Source organism: Phascolarctos cinereus, unplaced genomic scaffold (assembly GCF_003287225.1).
Source record: "Phascolarctos cinereus isolate Bilbo 61053 unplaced genomic scaffold, phaCin_HiC Scaffold_2;HRSCAF=192, whole genome shotgun sequence".
Taxonomy (NCBI): Eukaryota; Metazoa; Chordata; class Mammalia; order Diprotodontia; family Phascolarctidae; genus Phascolarctos; species Phascolarctos cinereus.
Window position 1 is genome coordinate 227,877,748 of NW_027555625.1, and position 15,860 is coordinate 227,893,607.

Sequence of the window (15,860 nt, forward strand, 5' to 3'; positions counted from 1 at the left end):
CCTTGTCAACAGCCTGCAGCTGTCAATACCCCAGCAGCTACTCATTACCCTGAGGAGTGATGTGCAGAAGCAATATTCCCAACCACATTTCCTACACAGGTCTCTAAGAGACCCTTCTGAAACCTGTTCTTTCCTCTTCCAGTCTTACCTATGGAGGTGTGTGCCTCGCATCTGACGCTCAGTTCAGTGACTTCCTGGGCAGCATGGGGCCTGCACAATTTGTGGGACGTCAGACTTTAGCCACCACATCCATGGGTGAGTGACCTTCAGACCCCAAGGAGACCCATGGGACGCCAGCCCAAGTGCCCTAAGCTCCCTCTTCCATCACCGAGTCTAGATGGTGCAGCTCCCAGGGCCTGAAACTGAATTCCTTAGCCCCCCTCAGCCTTCACTCAGTACCACTGGGAGCAATTGCCTTGTCTTCCCCAAAGTACTCCCACTAGAAGTTCTGAACTAAGGTAAAGTATGGACCTGTCTTACCCTCTGCAGGCCCTTGGTCTAGGTCTAGGACAGTGATGGCATTGTCCTCAGGGACACCCACCTGAACAGTGAGGCCTGTCCTTGGCCAAGGGAGCTCCTAAATCTATCTTTTTTTTCTGCTTTGGGGGCCTCGTAGGAGACGTGGAGATCGGGTTACAGGAGAGGAATGGACAGCTTGAAGTGGACATCATCCAAGCCCGAGGTCTAACAGCCAAGCCAGGCTCCAAGACCTTGCCAGGTAACCAGGGGGTTCATGAGAATTACTGAACCTCTCACTTGGGACCCACTAAGACTTGGTATAGGCCCTGACCAGTCTATCCTTGATTTTTTTAGATTCTAACCACCACACAGTCAAGATGTAGGTCCTTATCTCCCTGGCATGTTAGTGTCACATCCCCAGCCCAGGCCTGACCTTGACCACAACCCTGCCTTAACCATATTTCTAGTTCTTGTATCCAAACTTGAATGTCCTGAGAAAGGTAGGAGAGGAGGATAGGAAGTCCTGGTCCCTGCTTGGACACAGGGCTGTCCCAAACAAAAGCCGAAGCTGCTCATCAGCATCTTCCTCCAAGGGACGATCCCATCAAGGTCCCCCCTCCCTCCCAGCTCATTCCTCCCATTTTCCCCAGCATCACCTAAACTGTGCTTTGAATATACTTAGCTGGTGAGAGCAAAGAATGATGGGAAACCCTAGGAGCAGAGAGGAAGAGCAGTGGAGAGAACAGTGAGGAGGTATACAGGATGACTGGCTCTCATACCCTGCCCAGACATGAGGCTACCCAAGGCCATTTTCTCTGTCTTCTTACCACCCACCCTTAGGCAGACTCACACCTAGGATCATGGGATTTAGAGCTCAAAAGTACCTTAGGACATAGTATGTTAGAGCTACAAAAGAGCTTAGAAACTAATTTGTCAATACTCATCCCCGACCCCCATTTTTATATAGGAGAAAACTGAGGCCAGGGAGTATAAAAGGACTTTTACAAGGTTGTGTGAATAAGATGTAGGGAGCTGAGCCCTTATCCTCCCTTAGAACCCATCCCTGGTGGACACCTCCTCAATCCAAGATGTACAATGAGGCCTTGGCAGCCTACTTCTCAGGGCCTTCCCCCAGCCAGTGAGAGCCAGGAAACAACCCAATAAGACATTCCTGCCCTCCTGCTCTTTTCCAGCGGCCTACATCAAGGCCTACCTGCTGGAAAATGGTGTGTGCATTGCCAAGAAGAAGACCAAAGTAGCTCGGAAGTCTCTGGATCCCCTGTACAACCAGGTGCTCCTGTTCCCTGAGAGTCCTCAGGGCAAAGTATTGCAGGTGAGGATGGCTGAAGGCTGGGGGCTCAGCTTTTGTAGGATAAGGACCTGGTCTTGGATTAGGGGAGGGGTGGAGAATCTGGACTTAGGGGACATTGAGTCATGGCCTTTGGGGAAGGGGTATCTGGCCTGTGGAAGAACTGGGGACCTGGATTTTGTGGGCAGATGAGAACCTGGCACTTGGTATTTGGGGTAAGATGAGAACCTGGACTATGGGAGAAGTAGGTACCTGGTCTTTGAATGAATGGGAATTGAGCCTATATGAGGATTGGGGGCCTGGTCTTTGGAGGATGAGGACCCGGCCCTTGGTGGGATGGGGACCTGATCTTTGGTGGCATGGGGCAGGCAGGGGAGGTGGGGGAGAGGGAGAATCTGGGCTTTGGGGAAGATTGGACTCTGGTCTGTGGAGGGATGGGAAGATGACCCAGCTGGAAGAACTAAGGCTCTGGTCTTTGAGATATCAGGGCCTAAGGGGACTTAACAAAATGCTTAAATTGTGAAAGAATCTAGGAAAAATGAAATCCCTGGATCTAGGTGGGAATAATACAGAAAAATTTCATAGAGGAGGTGGAATCTCAGCCTTGTAGAGGAATACAAGGAAAACAAGGCTCTAGTCTCCCTGGCCCCCATTATACAACAAGGTGACCATTTTCCTCCCACTCTGGCATCATCCCGAGCCTGAGGCCATTGCTTATACTAAAAAAGCAGCTGACATTTCTGGGGCTCTTTCGAGGGTTACAGAGTGCTTTACATGAATGACCTTTGGTCACTACCACAGCCCTGGGAGGAGGTACCAAAGATACTATTGGTCCCACTTTAATGATGAGGAAAATGAGGTTCTGAGAGGTTAAGTAAGGCCAGCCTGTGGTCATACAGCGACCCAGGGTAGAGCTTTGATCCCAGTTTCTGTCCTGACTCCAGGTCTTTCCACTATACCACTGTTTATGATTGTTAACAAGGATGACTTATAGTGGCCAGCAACAACAAACATTTATTAAGTGACTGCTGTGTGCCAAGTCCTATGCTTAGCGCTAGAAGAAATATATAATTTACATGATAGACAGCCCCTGCCCTCAAGTTTACCATGGCTGAAAGTTTAGATTTGTGGGGGATTTTCCACAGCATTCCAAGTCCTGGGCTAAAGTTGGCAGGAATCTAGAGTTACATGGAAGAGGACAACTTGAGGTATAGTAGGGTAGTGCCAGGAAGGCCATTAATGCCAGGCAGAAGAGTCTAAATTTGACTCAGTGCAGTTGATTGAGAAAGCTGGAAATGCTCAGACACCTAGCCTCAAAGGGGAGTCCATGACAGAGAGAAAAAGGGCTGCCCAGGCTCCTGGGAAGGGCTTCTTCCACCACTGCCTAGACCAAGCGTTGGCAAACTACAACCATTCTACCAAAATTGGAAGTGAGCTGGATTTGGCCCATGGGCCATAGTTGATCAAAGCCAGGCCTGGGAAGTCTCAAATGGTCAGAGGCCCTCTAGTCCAGCTAGAACATAACCCAGGATGCCCTGATTGACATGCTTGATAAGTGGTCATCCAGCCTTAGCCTGCAGACTTCCCCGTGGGAGAGGGAAGCCACCGCCTCCTGATCCAGCCAGAACTACTCTGAGATGGCTCTGATTGTTAGGAAGCTCTAACCTGCCTCACACCTAAGTTCTCCTCTTTGTTGCTGACCATTGTTCTCGGTTCTGTCCCTTGAAGCCCAGTAGAACAGTTTCATCCCCCCCTTCTATGCAACAGTCCTCCAAATAACTTGTCAGCTCCCGAAGCCTCTTTTCCAGGCTACACGTCCCCAATTCCTTCAACTCATCCTCAAAGACATTCGCACTCAAGGTCTTCTACCATTTTGTTCACCCTCCTCTGGCTGCTCTCCAACCAATCAACATCTATCCTAAAATGGAGTATTCAGAATGGGTGAACAATACTATATGTGGCATCTGACCAGGGCAAAACACAGCAAGGACCTCCCTTGTCCTGGACACTATACTTCTCTTAATGATGACTGAGAGTAAATTAGCGTTCTGGGCCTCTTGACACATCTTAAGCTTGCAGTCCACTAAGACCATCAAATCTTTTACAGACAAACTATTGTCTAGCTGTACCTCCTCAGTCTTGTACTTATAACATTGATTTTTAATAACAGTAACAATAGCTCACATTTATATAGCACTTCAAGGTTTGAAAAACACTTTATAAATAATAACTAATTTTATCCTCAAAAAAACCCTGGGAGAGGTGTGCTATTATCCCCATTTTACAGATGAGTAAACTGAGGCAGGCAGAGATTAAGCAACGTGCTCAGGGTCACACAGCTAGTAAATGTCTGAGGTAGGATTTGAACTCAGGTTTTCCTAACTCCGCATCCAGTGTTCTATTCACTGCACCACCCAACTAATTCACATTTTAAATTCAAAGGTAGTACTATAGTCACCCATGTTATATTTCATCTTATTAACTTCTATCTATTGTTCAGTCAATAGAGTTTTTTTGAGGGGGAAAAAACTATGTCACTGAATTTATTAGCTCCTCCTCCTAGCTATAAGTCATCTACAAAATGCTTTAGCCAGCTGTTGAGAGCTGATTGTTAAATTTTCAGTGTGAACGTTTACACCTCAGAAATTGGTAAATGCTATAAATCAGGGTTTGATTTATTGTTTTGTTGGCTGTTTAGACTTAAGAAAGTGATGGAGAAAATGTTAATAATGCAAATTAAACTTAAAAGTGTGTCATACATTTATCTCCCCCCCCTCCAGAGAGCTAGTTGTTAAACATTTACCAGCATACCTTGCATCTGTAACTTTTTTATTAATAAAAATATTAAACAGCAGAGAGCCAAGCACAGACCCCTGTAGCACTTATCTGGAAACCACCTTCCTAGTTGTCATTGAACCATCAATGACCACTCCTCAATTCCTGCCATTCAGTCAGTTCTGAATCTGCTGAACTAGGCCACATCTTGTCTGCAAGAATAGCTCAAGTCTTTGCCAAATGCTTTGCTAAAACCTAGGTCAACTATGTCTACAGCATTCCCCCCACTCCAACAGTCTAGTAACCTGTTAAAAAAATGAGGTTAGTTTGACAGGACTCATCCTTGAAGTCATGCTGTTTTTTAGTGATCATGGCTTCCCTTTCTAGACATTTACTAATCACGCCTTTAATAATACATTCTAAAATATTGTCAGGAATCAAAGTCACTAGTCTATACTTTGCAAGTTCTTTTCTTTTGCCATTTTTGGGGAAAATTTTGGGACTTTGCCCTTTTCCAATCCTGAAGCATCTCCCCAGTTCTCCATAAACTTTCAAAGTTCACTGAATGACTCAGTAATTGACTGTACCTGGTCTTTCAGTACTCAGCTAGGTTGGTGACTTGAACTTGTCAGGAGAAACAAGGTGCACTCCTTCCTGTCTCCTGACTTATCTGAGGTATCACCTCCCCATTAATCACATTTTTCTGTCCTTTCCTGTCTAAAGGTCACTGTCTTTAGCAAAGAAACCAGAAGCCAATTCTCTCAATCATTCTCTCAATCATCCCTAGTCATCATTTCATCCTTCCTGTTCAGTGATCCTATCTTTTTTTGTAGAATCATATCAAAGAAATCCTCTTTCTCTCCAGTATTTAAAAAAACCCCACTCTTTGGATAAGCCTTACTTTTTTTTTTTACCTGCTTCAGTTAATTCTGTGTTTTAGATTAGACATTTTTTTACAGGACTTCTTCACACTTTTGTATTTGCCCTCTATTTACCTACCCTAGCTTCCATTTTCTCTTAATGTTCTTTAAAAATCGAAGTCAGTTGCTGATCTATGCATTAAAATGAGTCTCTTTAGATGACTGCCTTTTTTATCCTCATCAGAATTATTTTTCTTTGTGTCTTGTACATTCTGTTCTTAAGAGCTTCCCAGCCCTTTTGGGCTGACATCTCCAGTAGATTGTTAGGCTAATTTTTAGACTTCTCAATAGCCTGTCATGGAGTTCCCAAGATACAGCAGGAAATCTGTCCCCAAACTATTTGAGTTAGCATTCAAGGTCAGCAGCTAAGCCTGATATCTAGCTTCAATACTCATTCCCTTGGCCATCCCCACCCCCTAATCCATTTCCATATTTCTCTGACCATCCTCCATCTGCTTAGGAAACAACAATGGTTAAGATATCCAGAATGCTTTACATATGGGTAGTGGATAGAGAGCTGATCTTGAAACCAGGAAGATCTGGGTACAAATCTTGCCCTTGATATATACTGGCTATGTGAGCCCACGGGAAAGTCATTGAACCTCTCAGTCTGTGCTCTACCATAATTCTTTAAGGCTGTAAATGGCAGAGAAAATACTGAGTTGCATAAGTAGTGAGAATTTCTTCACTACCAGAGTGTCCTATGCCAATGAAATCACAGGGCCAGTCCCTATCTCTGTTTTACATGTGTGAATGGCTTTTTGGGGGCAACTGGGTGTCACAGAAGATAGAGAACTGGGTCTGGAGTCTGGAAGACTTGAGTTCAAATCCGGCCTCAGACACTTACTTGCTATATGACCCTGGGAAAGTTATTTAACTTTTGTTTGCCTTTTAAATTTTACTCTCTTCTCACAAAAACTTGTGGTGTTGGTAAAAAAAACCAAACAAATCAGTATGTAATCGTCCTCATTTTACAGATTAAGAAACAGAGACCTCCCCCCAAGAAACTGAATAATTTATTTAATGCCACACAGCCAAGCTTAAGTTTCCTTATATTGGAAAGAGCGCTGAAAGAGTTCCAATCTCAACTCCAAAACAAATTTACTGGATTACTTTGGCAAAGTCACATCCCCAGTCTAGAGATGCAATATCTTCATTTGCAAAATGAGAGAATTAGATTTGATGATCTCTGAGGTTCCTTCCTCTTCTAAGCTATTTTCCAGCTTTGACGGTCTGGTCTGTCCACCTCTGACAATTCTATATCTCTGATTTCTAGAGCTGAGGCTGTCAGATGCGCTGGCCCCTGCTCTAGCCATTGGACCTCATGAACTCTGCGCCCCCTTGTGGCAGGATGACACTAGTCCTGAAACTCTTTGGGCTTTCTGTTAACGAATGTGATGCCTCCAAAGAAAAAAGATTCCTGGGCTATGGTGGGAAGGCCATTGGTGACCCTCAGCAGAGGGGATGCACTTCTGTGGCCAATAGCCTCAGAGGCAAGAATTTAATTATGACATATGAAAGGAAAAGAAATAGAGGATTGAGGAGTGGAGCAGTCTTGGGTGGAGTAAAGGACAGATCTGGATTCTGTTCTTACTAGCTCTGTGACCTGGAGCAACTCTCTTCCCTTCTCTGAACCTCAGTTTTTTCGTCTGTAGAAATGGATCAGGGCAGTAGATGGCACAGTGAATAGAGCTCCAGCCTTCGAGTCAGGAAGACCTGAGTTCAAATCCAGCCTCAGACACTGGACACTTACTAGCTGTGTGCCCTTGGGCAAGTCACTTAACCCCAACTGCCTTACCAAAAAAAAAAACAGTGGATCACTTGAGGTCTCAGTGCCTTAGACAATTCTCTAAGACTATAAATTATAGAAGAGCTTCAGATCCATATGGGTAGAGGGAATTTCCTTAATGAAATTATTGATCCAGTCCCCTCCTCCCTCAAAAAAAAAAGGGTATCATAGATTTAGAGCTGGGTACCTTACAGGTCATCTCATCAACCCTCTCCTTTTACCGATGAGGAAGCTGAGGCCCAGAGAAGGTACTTAGTTTGCTTAAGGTCACATAAGTAGTAGAACAAGTCACAGTTAAGCCTGAAACCAGGTGCCTTGACTCCAAATCCAGCCCTGCCTACTGGACCACACTGCCTTACTTCTCCTCTGTGATAATACTTGAGCTACTGACTACCTCCGAGAGCTGTTTTGAGTAAAGCATTTTGAAGACCTGAAAGTGCTGTGGAAATACAGCCCTTTGAGCTCAACAGGACAAGGATTTTATCCACGTTTTACATATAAGGAAACCCAGACTTGGAAACACTGATTGACTAGAAGCTATTATTCCCCTTTTACAGTTAAAAAAGTGGAGGCTGAAGGAGAGCAAGCAACCTACCCAGTATCATGTATCCACTTGTGGCTGAGCCAGGACTCAGAGCTCAAGTCTTTTAACTGTCAGCCTAATGATAACTAAAACAGCTCACATTTCTATATCCAGACCTAAAATCTCAGAATATACAATGTCAGGACTAGGAGACACCTTACAGTTTATAAAGCACTTTTCTCATAAAAAAATCTTGAGAGAGGTCATTCAAATATTAGACCCATTTTGCAGATAAGGAAACTGAAGGCCAGTAAAGTTACTTGGATTACCTGGACTCAGATTCTACTTATCCCCTGTTTGACCTTGGTCAAGTCACTGACCTCCAAGCCTCAGTTTAGTCCTCATTGGACTTGGAGTTAGAAGACATGAGTTGGAATCTTAGCTCTGCAACTCACCAGCTGTGTGATCTTAGACAAGTCATTTCACTCCATTTCTCCCTCTATCAAATGAAGGGGTTGAATGGTCCTTCGAGTCCTTTCTACCTCTTGATAGTCTGGTTCATGTGGTGGACCTCTGGTGGGGTAAACCAGGAATGTCTGGAAGGGCTGTACCTGGGGCTCATTTCTAAAGAAGCCTGGTTATGGGTTGATTCAGAGAATGATCACCCTCCGGCCATGGGGGAGAAGGGAATCCACGCTCAATTCTGCTGTATATCTGTTCTGCAGGTGATCGTGTGGGGCAATTATGGAAGGATGGAACGCAAGCACTTCATGGGCGTGGCGAGGGTGCTTCTGGAGGAGCTGGACTTGACCACCCTGGCCGTGGGTTGGTACAAGCTCTTCCCCACATCATCCATGGTGGACCCTGCCACCGGCCCGCTACTGCGCCAGTCCTCTCAGCTGTCCCTGGAGAGCACCGTGGGGCCCTGCGGGGAGCGCTCGTAGTGGCTGAACTTGGGGAGGGGTTGCCCAGGGACTGTGCCTGGATCTGGAACTCCTGGCGCTTCAGAGGGAAGCAGACAGGGCTCCCTCCCAAGGAGGAGAGACCTACTCTGTGGGCTCCTCCCCATCCCGTTTGGCCACCTTCCCCATCCTGAGGCCTTCCCTCTCCTAGAGCAATTGGCTTTACCTTTGACTCGGTCACAGGTCCCCCAAATTTGGGAGGGGGCCTATTATTCAACCTCTCCCTTTTTTGTGTCCCCCTTGGAGCTAGTTGCCTGGAGCTGTCTCCACTATCCTAGGCCAGGGGCCTGCCTTCCCCATAGTGCCGATCCACCAGCAAGTGTCTTTCTTGTGGCACTTAGCTCCAGTGGCTGTATACTCTGCCTGCGGCCAGTTTGAGAGGAGCCCGGGGAGTTTCCAAGGAGGATGGTGGAGCCAGCCATCAGTCAAGGCCATCTGCGTCCTGGAGAGGCCCCAGGACATCAAGGCAGCCTGGAGAGGCTGCCCATCAGTCGTCAGGGGCTTCACCTCCTCTTGACTAAGTACCTCCTTCTAGGCATGTGTCCTCCTCGGCTGCCACAAATTGTTTGCACAGCTCTTTGGATGTCAGGCCCGACCCATGATGACTCAGGATGCAGATGGTGCCTCTTTTCTACAAGGAAAAGATCTCTCACCTGGGAGCTAGGATGCAAGAGGAGGCAAGGGTCTCAGTCCTGACTTAGCCACTCGTTAGCTCTGTGCAACCCTAACAAATCGCCTCCCTTCTTCGGATCTGTTTCCTCCTTTAAAAATGAGGGGTTTAGACTAGATGATCTCAAAGACGTTCCATTGCAGGAATCGAGGATGCCTTTATTTAGTGCCCACATGGGGCTGCTGCCGCCTGGCCCCTCACCTCCAGATTCTGGGGATGCTTGTCTCAGCAGCTTAGAGGCAGTGGGAGGCAACTGAGACTCTAAGGGAACTCTATCTCCCCACTCTGCCCGTGGCAGTGGACGGGTAGAGCTGGGCTGAACTTGCTAGATCTCCTAAGGTCTCTCAGCCTGTGTTGCAACAAGCCTTGCCACTCCCCAAATGGAACTGAGTGGGCTAAGCCAGGATGGCAAGGAAGGCAGAATTAGGAGAAGCTAGAGGCTGAAGTGTGGCCAAGGCATTCCATGCCAGCCATGGACTCCATGCCAGGGACCTGGGACAATCTGTTAGAAGAACCCCTCTCTGTCTGATGCCCTTGGACTCCATGGGTCATCTAGTCCAGACTGTTGCCTCTGGGCAGATGGTAATCTACCCTCTTCTTTGGGGTCTCTAGGGCCAGAGAACCTCGGTTTTACTTTTTAAAAAACACACACAAAACAACATCTGAAACAGGTGAACTGAATGCAAAAGAGTCATTTTATGTGGACTCGAGGAAAGCAAATAGAATGGATGGGAGAAAAAGAGAAAGGGTCAAACTTTTGAGGGTTTCCTTCTCTCTCTCTCTCCCTTTCCCTTTTCCCTTCCTTCCCCCTATCTCCAGCTGCATGTTGGTTTGGCTCTGTGTCTTGGGCCTCCCAGCTCACTGGCCTGATCTCTGACCCTAGCCATGGGGTAATTTCAGGCAAACTGTTGCATGCTGGGTAGGAACTCTCTTTAACGAAGCACATTCCTGCCTCCTTCCGTCTCTTCCCTTCTCTCCCCAGCACCACCTCAGTGCTGAGGCTGGTCCCTCCTCACCTCCCCCATTCCCAGCATGGAGGAGTAGTCTAGAGCAGGGCTTTTCCCTAGACCTCTCCTATTTACAAAGTCCAAGGAGGGGGAACATAAAATCCATCCTAGGTGTGTGTATGCATGGAGAGTGGGGACTGATAGACCAAATGGGCCTGACAGGGAAGGATTAGACTGAATTCTCTGTTTGACCTTCTTTTTTTCTCCCTGAGGGCCCCAGAGGCAGCCGGCCTGTCTTTTCCTCCAGAACTGTGAGGGATGAAAGGGGTCTGGGAAGGTGTTGAGAAAATCCAGCTAGTTCCAAGGCCTCTGGGTGTGGCTGCTGGGGCTGGTCCCTTGGGATTTTTTTGAGGGGGGATGGGGGTTGCTCTTCGGGCTTCTTCCCCCTCTCCCACCCAGCAAAGAGGCTTTAGCTGGGGGCACAGAATTACATAGTATTCTTCATTCTTGTTGATAATCTTTTTCTGATTACACATTTACAGAGCCCTTCTGGGCCACTGGGCTGTGTTTGGGCCCTGGTGTCTGGCCGAGGACAGACCAGTGCACTCAGGACATGGGTTCCAAACCAAGTTTTTTTTTTTTGGGGGGGGTAGGGTGGAAGGTTCAAGAAATCCTTTTAAATTGGACTAGAGGGAAGTAATGGAGGCAACTCATCCTATCGAGCCTCAGTTTCCTCTTCTGTAAAATGCAGGAGTCAGACTGGATGGTCTCTAAGTTCCCTGCCACCGAATCTCAGATCTTATGGTTCTCTCTGGTCAGTCAGGTGGGAGTAGGAAGGGAAAGCCAGTCCTAGGCTAGAGGCCTTGGGAATGAGGTTTGAGTGTAAAGCCCCATTCTCTCCATACCAAAGCCAGCAAGCTGGGCTTCCCAAACCCAGTGCTCTAAGGGTTTCTGGCTTCTCCTGGTTCAGCTCTCTAACTAGATTGAGGGAGGTAAGAGAAGGGAGAGGTAAGAGAATTTTCCAGTCCTGGGCCTTTAGGGGCAGAGGTGGAAGGGGGCTGTCTAGCCTCAGGCCTTGGGGAAGGGGCTGTCAGCACTTCCTCCTGAGTAACTTCTGGGATAGGAGTGTTATTGTAGATGCCTTCATAGGAGAGAGGGGCAAGGTCAGGAGAGGGTTGGGTGCAGTAGAAATCTGAGATTCTTGTGAAAAAAAGATTTCTTTCTCATTTGTTTATTACTCACTGTTAATAGCTGATGCCCTCTCATCCTGGGCTGGAGGTGGCCCTGGGGTCTTAAAGGTTTTGCTGGATGACTGGCCCTAGCAGGTAGGGCTTCAAGGCCAGACCAAAGACCTGGGAACAGAATGCATCTGTGGTCTCAGGACTAGCCTAGCCATGGGGAGAAGTTTCAGACAACAGCAATTCTCAAAGACACAGCTGTAAAGGGAGGCTGTGTGCTGTAGTCCCTGGTGGGAGCAGAATAATCATTGACCCCTGATACATTGAAATAGCAACTATTGGAACCAGGAGACTTCTCTTGGAACCATGTGCTCCATGTACAGATTGTGGCCATTTTTTCCAAGGAAGAAAAAAGGCTCTTGGGGCTGCCAGCAGGAAAGGTGTCCTGAGGCTGCCACTGGGCCAAGCCCTTCCCTGGAGCCCCAGATGTTCTCCCACCCCCAGGCTGAGAAGGGGCAGAAGCAGAGGAGACTTTTGTGAAGGGGATTCCTAGGGGGTAGCGAGGTGGTCTCCTCGCTTTCCCCTCCAGACCTTGGTGTTGGTGAAGAGGACTTGGCCAATTTCTCCTCCCTCCTGTCTCCTACAAAGGCCAGTTTTGTGAAAGAGACTGGGTACGAAGCAATAATCCATCCAGAGGTGGGGTGGGGGCCATGGCCTCAGGACCCCCTCCTCCCGCTGCTTTTCTTGTTCCTTCTGTGAAATAACTGGCCTCCTGGCGGGGTCTTGAGTCCTTATCTCCTGTCCCCCCATTCCCACTATTAATGGTCCATTCCTGTCAGTGTGTCCTGAGTGTGTTCTGTGCTGGGGTGTATGTAGGGGTGGGGTGGGGTAGTAAACTTTTTGTTAAACTGTAGCTTTGGGAGAGACTCTGTATGAACTTGGCTCCTACTTGGGACCCAAGGTGGTTCTGGCTGCCACCCACCTGTCATGTCCTGTCTGTCTATCCTTCTGATGCTTGGCAGTAGGAAGAGACTGGTCCCCTAGGGTGGGATGAACTCTGTCCCCACAAAGCTGGGCACACTTCTCCCAGTTGTCTGGGCCAGGCCCCAAGAGGGGAATAAATAGAATGTGGCTTCTCTACATTAAAGAGAATAATACTAGTAATAATAATAATAAATAATAATAGTTGACATTTCTATAGCACTTTCTAATTTACAAAAGCGCTTTACATCCATTATCTCATCTGATCTTCATAACCCTGTGAGGTAGGTAGTGCAAGTAATATGATCCCAGTTTTACGGATGAGGAAACTGAGACTCAGAAAGACAACATGAGAAATCAGGTCATCCTACTAAGTGGTAGAGCAGAGATGACACTTTTTGAGCTTAGCAAGGAGGCCAAGTCAGAGCCCCTGGGTGTGATGGCATCTCCAGGTCTTTTTCCCCACCCCCCCTTAATCTGCAGACCTGCTGGGGCCCCCAGGAAGCCAGGCTGCGAGTTACTTGAGCTCCATCTTGTCTCCTAGGGTTGCTGATGGGTTTTCCTGAGGTGGAGACTGGGATCTCTGGCCAAAAGGAATCAGGCATGAGAATCTTCTCAGGCTAAAAAGAGAACACCAATTGGAGCTACTCATTTGGAGTGAGCTCCTATGCCCAGGAGTTACCTCCAAATGAGCCTGCAGAGGACAGGAGAAGGTACCTGCAGTTGGGTCTGGAAATATTAAACTTTCCTCACATTTGTACAGCACTTTAAACTTTTCAAAGCAATTTCCCATTTATTCTCATGTGATCCTTAACCGTATGTTAGGAATTATCTCCATTTTTATTAAGAAGAAAACTGAGTCCCAGAGAGATTAAAGCAAATCAATGCTATATAAGCGAATCATGTCAGAGCAAGGACAAGGACGAGGGTCTTATGCATCATACAAATTGAGCAGATGCTCTGTTGAGCTAAGGCCTGGGGGAAGCATCCAAGCATAGGCAATAAGGATTTCTGCATATTAAAGGCCAGGCCAAAGCAGCTACCCCCCAAGCCATGCTGTTAGGATTCATTGTTGGGATTTGAATTTAGTCAGAAAACCTACAGGCGCTCTAAGGATCTTAAAGCTCTAGGTCCATGACCCTGTGTGACCTGGGTTTGAATATCAGCTGTGTTACTTATTACCTATATGACCTTGGGCAATCACTTTAACCTCTTTGGGTCTCAGTTTCTCCATTTGTAAAATTAGCAGGTTGGACTAGGTGATCCCTTCAAGCTCCAAATCCCATGATCCCCCAAGTCAAGACTGTGCAGGGCTCTGTGAAATTGCATCCAAGTCCCTTGGTCTGGTGGCAGCACCACCTGTACCCCCTGGGGGTGCCAGCATTTGGGCATGTTGACCATTTTCATTTCGCCCATGCTGGAAGGCCGCTAGGTAGTTGCTTGGCCGGCTCCTTTTGCCCCCACAGGCCCCATAGTAACAGAAGTGTGGGAAAAAATCCATTCAGCACCAATAGGTGTTGGGTGGGTTTGAACCAGCTCACACTGAGTGGGGCACACTGGTGTACAGGTAAGTAGCCCAGATCAAAAGCCTGGCGTCTTCCCTGAAGCATCTCACAGGGAGACTCCATCACCTTGCTGGATCAGGTTCAAGTGGCTCCCAGTGAAGCTCTGTTCAGCCCATCTGAGGGATCTGACGTAGTTCACTCACTGGCACTGGGGCCAGATCACCCCTCCTGCCCTGTGGAGCTGACCCCTCAGGTATGAGGGGGCTGTCTAAGCCAGGCAGGTTAAGGCCAGCAGGATGTCTCCAAGTGAGCTGGAAGAGGCGAGCATCTGAATGAATGAACCCTGAATCAGCAGGGTCATCAAGAGTGCTGGGAGCTGGAGTACCAGAGTTTTGATTTCAGCTTTGCCACTTAACCTGGGTGACCTTGTGCAAGTTACTTAACAACTTTGGGCCTCAGTTTCCTCATCTGTAAAAATGGGTTGGACTAGATGGACTCAAAGGTTCCACTCAGCTCAATTAGATTCTATAGATACCAGCCCCCATCATAGCACCATTTCAGGGGCTCCTCACTTTAAACAAACATCTAGGCTTATGAATAATTTGTATTGATGAAAAATGAATTATCTCTTGGCTTCAAAATTTTAATCAAATCAATTTTTTCCTGGTGATCACACTCATCCTATAGCTGAGGAAACCAAGGGCCAGAGAAAGGGCCTGACTTACCCATGGTCATACAAGTTAGTGGCAGAGCTGGGGCTCAAACCCAGGTCCCCTGACAAATTAAGAAATGAATCTGCCCCTCATGTGAAGAAGTCTTCACTGGTTCAGCTCACTGTTGAGATCCTTGAAATAATGATCTTTTGGATGCAATTCCATTTGCAAAGCTCTTTTACATGCTCTCTGCAGAAGCACAGTTGTTGCATAAAGCAAGGTCCACCTGCATTTATTTATTGAGTCTGACGCTGTGCTACCCTTCCCCATGTCCCTGCCCCCCACTTCCTGGCAGCCCACTGGCTCCTGACACACTTCCTTGGAACCCTAAGGAAGCTTTGTTGCCAATCTGTGGATGCCTGGGTCCCTAAGTTGGAAGATTTTCAGCAGATGGAGTAACCCACCCCCTCACCACGTCTCCACTCTACTCCCTGGGAGCAGGGGGGCCCTTGGTCATGGGGTGGGAAGGACCTGCTGGGAAGTTTTTCTGTCAGGTAGATCTGGGCCACATGGCAAGGGTTTCAGAATGGGGCCCAGGCCCCTGGGTTGGAGTGTCTTACGTTGAGCTCATGTAAATCATGTTGAAAATTAAAAACACATTTTTGTTTTTTTCTAAGTGAGTCTGCTTATTGATTTACATCTCTTCCGCTTGGCCCTATGGTCACAGCTGTCCATCCCCCTTCACCCCCACTACATGTTTCCTGGGGAGCATCTTTGATTCAGACTGGCCCTGGGGAGATACCCTCTGCCTAGGAAGCCTAGGACAAGGTGAACCCGGTGAGAATCCTTTGGGTCTTAGTCCCCAGTAAGCCCAGAAGTCTCAGGGGAAGCCCTGGAGAGTATCTAATGAGAGGAAAATGGACAGGATGTCTGAAGACCTGGGTTCAAGGATTAGCTCTGTTACTCACTAGCTCTGTGATCCTGGGTAAATGACATCACTTCTCTGGTTTTCAGTGTCCCTTTCCATAAAATGAGGTGACTGGATGAACCTCAAAAGTCCCTTCCAGATTTAACAGCCTCTGGCACTCAGGCATCCTGGGTCAGGCCTGAGTCAGATCTAGAACTCTGAAGAAAACTGTTAGGGTGTGTGTATGTGTGTGTGTGTGTGTGTGTGTGTGTGTGTGTGTGT

General features: G+C 47.5%; 1 protein-coding gene across 1 annotated transcript in view; it reads left to right on the forward strand.

The window, feature by feature from the left end:
• Positions 1-15,347, forward strand: part of RIMS4 (regulating synaptic membrane exocytosis 4) — a 61,272-nt gene extending 45,925 nt beyond the window's left edge. Inside the window, exons 3-6 of the mRNA XM_020984112.2 lie at positions 143-255; positions 617-718; positions 1,653-1,792; positions 8,501-15,347. Coding sequence (XP_020839771.1) covers positions 143-255; positions 617-718; positions 1,653-1,792; positions 8,501-8,719 — 574 coding nt within the window. The 3' untranslated portion in view covers positions 8,720-15,347. The remainder of the gene's footprint in view (positions 1-142; positions 256-616; positions 719-1,652; positions 1,793-8,500) is intronic.
• The last annotated feature ends 513 nt before the right edge of the window (positions 15,348-15,860 follow it).